The following is a 7,844-nucleotide window of genomic DNA, read 5'->3' as shown; positions in this document are numbered from 1 at the left end:
CTCTTTCTCTTCTTTCTCTCTCACGGTAGGCACGCCGGCCGCCTGCCTCGCCCCGTATTCGGGTCAGCCGAGAAGTAGAAATTACGTAACCCAAGGCGGTTAGACGCTCTGAATCTGAATCTCTTTCTCTCTCACGGTAGGCACGCCGGCCGCCTGCCTCGCCCCGTATTCGGGTCAGCCGAGAAGTAGAAATTACGTAACACATGTGCGCCAAGGCGGTTCTCACCGAGAGCCGGCTTACCGGAAGTCGAGACCACGTTTTGTCAGCCGTAAGGACGCGCGGTCAACCTCGCGAGAAAAAACGCGTGAGCGTTCCGACCGTGCGTAAGATATGACGAGTGAAGAGTGTCAAGCTAAGAAATATCGAGAGAGAGACTATTTAAATAATTAATTTGCTAGATAATATAAGTTTGTACATAGAGCGATAAGGAAAAGAATCCTTCCTTGTTTAAGAAAGTATGTCTAATGCAGAATATATCTTTATTTAGGAAAAAGATATAAGTATTATACTGTGCTCATTTTTTATTTTATGAAATGTTTGCGTACGAATTACAGATTCGACCCAGAAAAATTTATTGACCATTAAATTCGTGAAGTATTCATGTTTACAAAATTTAGGTTTGAGGCGAAATTTCTTGCAATAAATTTATGGAGTCGGCGCAAAATTCAGATGTAATCTAGCGGGCTCCACCTTGTCGCCTGCCGTAAACCATTCGTGTTCGCGTTTAACAGCCGTGAAACCGAGAGTTCAGTCGCGTTCGAGCGATAAGACATTTTGCCGCGCGTATACGAGCGTTCACCGATCCGCGAAACACGCTCTCTCCTCCACTCCATCTTCTCGCTTCCTATAAGCGTATCTCTGTGATGTAGATCCGGCTTCGTGCCTGGAAACCAGACTAACCGGGGCTGGCCGACTCCGCATCCATAATCCGTCTCTAGTGGTTTCAGCAATTCTCCGATTACGTCTATCGCGTGACGCGATAAAACTCCTTCCCCCTTAGCCGCGGGCAAAGAATCGCGTCGGCACGCGAGAGTATTCGAGCGTCTGACATGTATCGTCCATTTCTACTTAACGCCGCTGCTTCCATTGTTTCTCGATGCACACGAATGCCAATATTAAATGTCAGAATTTTCAATTTCTTCATTATCTCACACAATACTTTGCAAATTTCTCTTGTTCAGAAGTTACATTATACATGAATATATTATGTTAATTCATATCATTAAAAGTGATTCGAATATATGTGTAATTGTCTTCTTTCAACAATTAAAACCGATGATAGAATACAATATCAGAAAAATCTTTATAAGAGAAATTGGAAAGTTTTGGAAAGCAGATACTTTATATATTGATCCGATTAATGTTCTCTCTATTTTTAACAGAACATACATAAAGGTACAAATAGTGATTTTCACCGAAACCGTTCATCTCGCTTCCCGTTTTCACTTTGCGAAATTTCTTTAAAAACTTTAATCCGGCAAGAGCGCCGGCTACTTTCTTTCGTGCGCAACACGCGTAACGTCGTATCAACATGTTAATGATCACACACATGTTAATGATCCCCGCGATTTCAACCTGTTTCTACTATAATAGATCCTTTTCTATTGCCAGGTAATTCCGGCGTGTTTACTCGCCTTAACAGAAGCGCGACGAGTGCAGATCCGGCCTCGAACGGAATCTCAAACTTATTACGAGGAACAGGATAACCAGGCCGCCGAAGATGATTTTGACAGCGTGGCAGTCTATCAACCGCGTACCCGCGCGCTTCCTTCGCCACGCTCCAAGGACGCACTGCACGCATCGAAGCCGCCGCCGGTGCAGACCATCAGAAACTACAACAAGGTCAACGATGATGGGTCTTTCACCTTCGGCTACGAGGCGGCCGATGGTTCTTTCAAAGAGGAGACTCGCGGCGTCGACTGCGTCGTGCGCGGAAAGTACGGCTACATCGACCCGGACGGCAACAAAAGAGAGTTTAGCTACGTTTCGGGTAATCCCTGCGACCCAAACGCGCCCAAGGACGAGGAGGAAGAGGTGCCAGAGAAAGAGGAGGAAGAAATTTCTGGACCAGCGAATTATCCCGTCGTCAGACCCGTACAACGAACCATCCCGGTGAGACCAACGTATCAGCCATCAACCACTCGCGCACCTACCACGATATTTCAGACGGAATATCAGCTCGATGACGACGCGAGCCAAGAACTGACCGAGGAAGATCTGAAACCGCAACTGCGACCCTCGGCCTTCAGAAGACCGAGCACCCTGGTGCAAATTACACCTTCCACCGCTATTTACGAGTCCTCGCCGTCCCCTAACCCGTCCTTTTATAGACTAGCTTCCACCCCAACGGCGCAGTATCAGACCACACCATCGCCCATTCTCCGCGGTCAGTCCACTGTTGCCTCCAACGTCTATCAATCGCTCGAGGCGACCACTCGCCGGCCGGCGACTCGTCAGCAGAGGCCCCAATCGGTCGCGATAACCCCGCGGCCCCACGTCGCTCAAGTGGCCGCGCAATATGTCTCCCCTAGCAGCACCGAGCGTCCCGACAATCTGTTCTATGCCCAGACTCACCCCACGGTATCGCCTCTGCGCACCACGACTGCCGCTAGCACTCCCCAGCTCGACTTTGCCGCCGAACTCGAGCGTTACGTGAACACGATCGGCTCGCACGTTTCTGCCACCCCTACCGCGAGACCTCAGGCTGCCCCTCAAGCCTCGCCTCAAACCTCCTCGAGAGTTAAGCTGACCGGTCAGACGACGGTCACCGCTGCAACCTCAACCGCCGCCGAGCCCATCTACCAGTCGGAACTCGTGTATGATCCCTCGACCGGTCAGTACAATACCCAGCTTTATCAGACACTGCCCCAAACTGTGGGTGACTTTAGCCTCAGTCACAAACTCCAACCATTCGTAGCCTCACAGCCCCAGTCCCTAGTCGGTCTGCAGCAACTGCAACAGTACCAGCAGGCTCAGCGGCAGAGCCCGGTCTATAAGCAGGCCCAGTCGGCGCCCACTCCGGCGGTGACGCAGCCCCAGGAAGTGCTCTACAGGAAGCAGCAGGCGCAGCTGTTTCAGCAGTCCCAGCAGCTCTACGCGCAGCAACAACGTCGCCAGCAGCAACAGCAGCAACAGCAACAGCGGCAGCAGCAGCAGCAGCAGCAGCAGCAGCTCCAATCGCACAGACTGCAATTATTGGAATCGCAGGGGGAACCCCAGGCATTCTATTACGTGGCGCCTTTGAAGGCCTCCGCCAGCACCGCGTCCCTTTCAGTAGGTCAAATTGATCAGTTTCTCCGAGGTAGAGGTGCTAATAATTATTGATACGATCTAAATTGCAGCGTTAAGAATTTACTCTCGGATTCTTGGAATCGTCGGTATTTATCATTCGATATTATCTCGAACCTCTTGCGACCGCTAAACCGCCGAGGATCTCGAGCTGCTAGATCGTAATGTTGGCCCATGCGTATAAAGGGTATTATATATAAGTATATGCAATATATATATTTTATACATAGTATATATATATATATATTCACGTGTGGCGGCGCTGAAGCTGAAATATATGAAGTATATTGCTCGAGTGAATGGCACAAACGAGCGCTTTGATGCATGCGTTGTACGCGGGGAATGCGTGTGCAATATATTTGATATAATCGGGCGCTCCGCGAGAAGTAATAGTTGCGGTGAAAAGTTCTGCGACGCGCAAACGTCGCGGATTTAACGTCACTATCACACGTAGATCGCAGGAGATCGCGTGGGTTTTCCGCGAAGCTTATTCCAAGTTTATTACTACAAACGCGATCTTCTCGTAATTTTCGCAAGAAACGTGGAATTTTCCGAAATTACCTTGTTTTCGATAGCGCTTTCACGCTTTGGTAGCCGTGTATAATGTATATAGCATATCCGTTTCGCTTTTTTCCGTCCAACGCGTGTCTCGAAGCGTTCATGCGCTACATCCGCTCATCTCGGCCAACGCGCGAACGATAGATAATATTATTCATCGACGATATGCAATCGGAGAACGAAACTTAGAGAGATTAACGTATGTGATACTGGATAGAGGAACCGCGCGCGTACGATTTCATGAATAGTGTCAATCGCGACGATAGTCGGTGACAAAATTTGATCTTTCTTTATCGTATTTGTATATCTTTCAGAATTTTCCCGTTGAATTATCTCATTGAAGATCTTGTTCTTTACTGAACAACAATATAGATATATTCAAACGAGCCCTGCAATGCCGTTTCCGTGACAACTTGTCGATATAATTTTGTTTTCATTAAAAGATAGTAAAATTTTATTTATTCGCGCACCTCGAGAATTAAAGCGGAACGAGATTTCTTCCGATTTGCACTTCTCGTCAGTCTGTAGTATCGTGTAATGTTTATGAGGCACGTTAGAGAGAGAGTGAAAGCCAACGACCTGACGCAATACTCATGCACGCATGTACGATGTATTACCGTGGCAATTTCTCGCAGGTCTCTAACACCGTACTGTCATAAAGATATCCATGGTGGTTTCGGGATACAAATGAAACACTTCGTCGCGCAGCCGCGGATCTTTTTAAGCACGACCCCGTAAGCCCAAGCAACGTAATAATGTTCGAATCGACTCGATTACAAAACGTTGATCTAATACAGGATCGGGTCGCGCGAAAGGCGAATGAAACGCGATAGGATAACAAATCGAATCATATCCATTCATGCAATGTTTCAAGACATTTTCAATTAAACGTGCAATATTGCTTATTGTACTATTGTATCATATAATCCACCAAGCATTATTTGATACATACATTTCCTATAATTGAAAAATTAATTCAAAATTAAATTTTCGATTTATAATTATCGCGTATGAATCTCTCTTCTGAAATAATACATCTCATGACGCGACGCGACAAAAGTTTCAATTTAATATTTTACAATCTTTTCTAATTTTTTTTCAATAGATTATTAAAATTAAATCTTAAAATTAAAATTATAAAAATAAAAAAGAAAAGTTTATTTTATTACATCTTGAAATTCCGTGATGCAAATGTGTGTGTATCGCTCGCGTTTTAACTCGGTAATAATTCCGATGTCCGATACGCTAATGTCGGTAGGAAGTGTACTCGGCCTTTTGCAACATGGAATTTTGCAAGCTTGCCGCGAGTAGGGTTCACCATGAGTCGACCATCGGGGAAACCGCAATACGCTCTTATTGGCGTGGTCTCGTTCGTAAGGACAACATTCTATTCGCGCCAGACTTTCTATTTGCATTCTCTGTCACAAGTGTGAGAATCGATTCGTATTTAATGCGTTCCGCGACTCGACTGTTCAGCTCGCGGAAATATATAGCAAATCCGAGAAAAAAACGGTTGTATACGCCATTTTTATCGAGATGCTTCACAGCCATTTATAATTATATATCAGATATCTTATGTATGTTATTTCTTTTTTAATTATAGATTTTTTTAATGCAAATAAAACTAATTTTTCCTTGATAAATTTTTACCACGAAAAAATGTTTGTTCAAGCAACACTCGTTTGGAATTAATCAAACGCAATAACAATTTTTAATTATTAAAAGCTATTGATTCTGCTTGCTATTGATTCTGCTTGCTAATGTTTGCTTTAATGTCTAATAGTTTTTTACATAAAATTTCAAATTACAGTTTAAACATTTCGTAATTTTGTACTAGCGTCGTACAATTCATACTTTTTTATAAAATATAATTTGACTGCATATTTTTGAAAAAAGTTTTTGTAATCATTAGCACAAAGATGGCTTAATCGATGATTTCGTGATTTAATCGCAATTACATTGTTGCTGTAATGGGCTCGAAGCGGCGGTTGCCTACTCTCATATTGTAAATAATACTTGTTAGTTTTAAGGTATAGTGGCTATTTAGCAATTCATACGCATACTATTGCGCATAAATCTTCGTAAAGAGGAGACTTACGTTACAGTTGTTTTCTTTTTGTATCATTTGTGAACATAATCGAAAGAAAAATATTACTGCGAAAGTTTGCTGCGCTATTACTTTATTTTCCCCGATTTCCTAGTATCATTTACTTTCGCTCGTTGGAATATGCACTGCGAGACTGAAATATCAGCACGCACAAATAAGGATTGAAATAGACGTATCGAATGTATATTTAATAAAATCACAACCGTGGCAAACATTCGCAACAAATGCGGTCTTATTAATTTTGTTTCCGCATTCCTTCATAAATTTACATTTATTAGAAGGGAAAAATAACAGGCATATAATAGCCATAGAATTCATTATACATGCAATAATCATATATAATATATAACGCATCAATATATTTCATACTTTAATATTAAACACAAAAAAGTTGAAAATACACTAATTTAGTATTTGATCATTAAAGCTATATTATTATTTTAATTTAATTTATGCCGCAAATAAATCATTTTCAGAAAGTTTGCTTACCAGATATATTTTAAAAGAATTACAAATAATTTCCTTTATATAATAATAATTATATGAATTAAAGATATAAATAATTGAGCGCGTCTTATAGCTTTTCCTTGATTTTAGAAGGATTTCTTTGGATAATCTAAGATTTTTTATTTGCATAATGGATATCTCGCACGATTTGTTCCAGAACATCTTGGCTTAGAAGCATTGTTAAACATGTGATTTTTACGAGGTAAATATAGTAGGCTCATTCTAACAAGCCGACGCCCGCCGGTGTACCGTTTTCCATTTCGTGCCGCGGCTGCATCACGCGCGGCAGGGGCTTCCGCGAGAAGAAATTAGAAAAGTGGAAAAGACAGCGTCGTCGTGCACGATGTACATAAACGTCGTTACGTCACAAACGAACGGCTACACGTTATCCACCTGCGGCGTTTTCTCCGCTCCGATTATAAGCCACGTGCCGTCGTGAAATCGCAATAGGCGCTCATAAATACAGGCGAGATTGTTCCGTTAACGCGTGTCAATATCTCACAAATGATTCTCGATTAAAAAGATACTTACGTTGATGGGTTACAAAAATAGCGATCTTAATTGCAATTTTCCACGTTTCGACGATGCTTTCATTATTCCACGTCATTCTATCTAACTGGTCTTTCTATTGAAACGGATTGTTTTTGAAAAGGTTAAATAAATCTCATATAGATTAGGTTGTGTATATCTCTTATATATATATATATAATTTTATACTCGTCACCTTGCATATCTAATCAACATCGATATGCATAATGACCATGTATGATGTTAGTTTCGCTTGAAAGATAATCTTAATGAAATGTCAATTTCACTGCAAAGCATTTCAAACGCAAAATTTTCACGCTTTCGTAATGTCGTTAATAATAAATGCAACATTTTTATGGCAGATTGAATATATAATAAACATTAAATAGCACTACGAAATTGATATTTTAATAAACAAGGATATGCATTATCCGGTTTGATTTTGCGAGTAAAAGTAGATTATAAGTGCTTAGGTGAAAGTCATTGAAAATGAAAGGGTCGAGCCAAGTGTTAAATCAAACCACGCTAGACAACTTATACATGATTGGCTGTAGCTAAGTATATTATCTAATTTTTGAAGCACGAGTGCGCGTGGATATAATCACGAAAGTAAATTGGATCGATGATTTATTTTCAACATTGTATCGACAAGATGTATCATATTTTATTACACGACTCGTATATAATAGCTGAACTTTCCGTTGCAAAATCCATGTATATCGAAAAATTTAAACGTTTAGAATATCCTTTCCTAATTCACAACGTATACCTATTTTCCTACTTTTATATAGATGTATTGATATGTAATTAAATAAAAATGATTAAATTCATATAGTAATATTAAAAACAAATATT

The 7,844-nt window shown here is 41.5% G+C and overlaps 1 protein-coding gene across 2 annotated transcripts in view; it reads left to right on the top strand.

Moving 5' to 3' along the window:
* Positions 1-6,004, top strand: part of LOC115236080 (ras-interacting protein RIP3-like) — a 16,603-nt gene extending 10,599 nt beyond the window's left edge. The window contains exons 2-3 of one of the 2 annotated variants that reach the window (XM_029808280.1): positions 1,613-2,834; positions 2,919-6,004. In XM_029808280.1, coding sequence (XP_029664140.1) covers positions 1,613-2,834; positions 2,919-3,325 — 1,629 coding nt within the window. In that variant the 3' untranslated portion in view covers positions 3,326-6,004. Of the gene's footprint in view, positions 1-1,612 lie in introns of both variants that reach the window. The other variant, XM_029808277.1, reaches the window with a different exon arrangement.
* Positions 6,005-7,844: the final 1,840 nt, after the last annotated feature.

This window comes from Formica exsecta, unplaced genomic scaffold, assembly GCF_003651465.1.
Source record: "Formica exsecta isolate Colony F162 unplaced genomic scaffold, ASM365146v1 scaffold243, whole genome shotgun sequence".
NCBI classification, from domain to species: domain Eukaryota; kingdom Metazoa; phylum Arthropoda; class Insecta; order Hymenoptera; family Formicidae; genus Formica; species Formica exsecta.
Note: the sequence above shows the minus strand (reverse complement) of the source record. Positions and strands in the feature narration are given on the sequence as shown.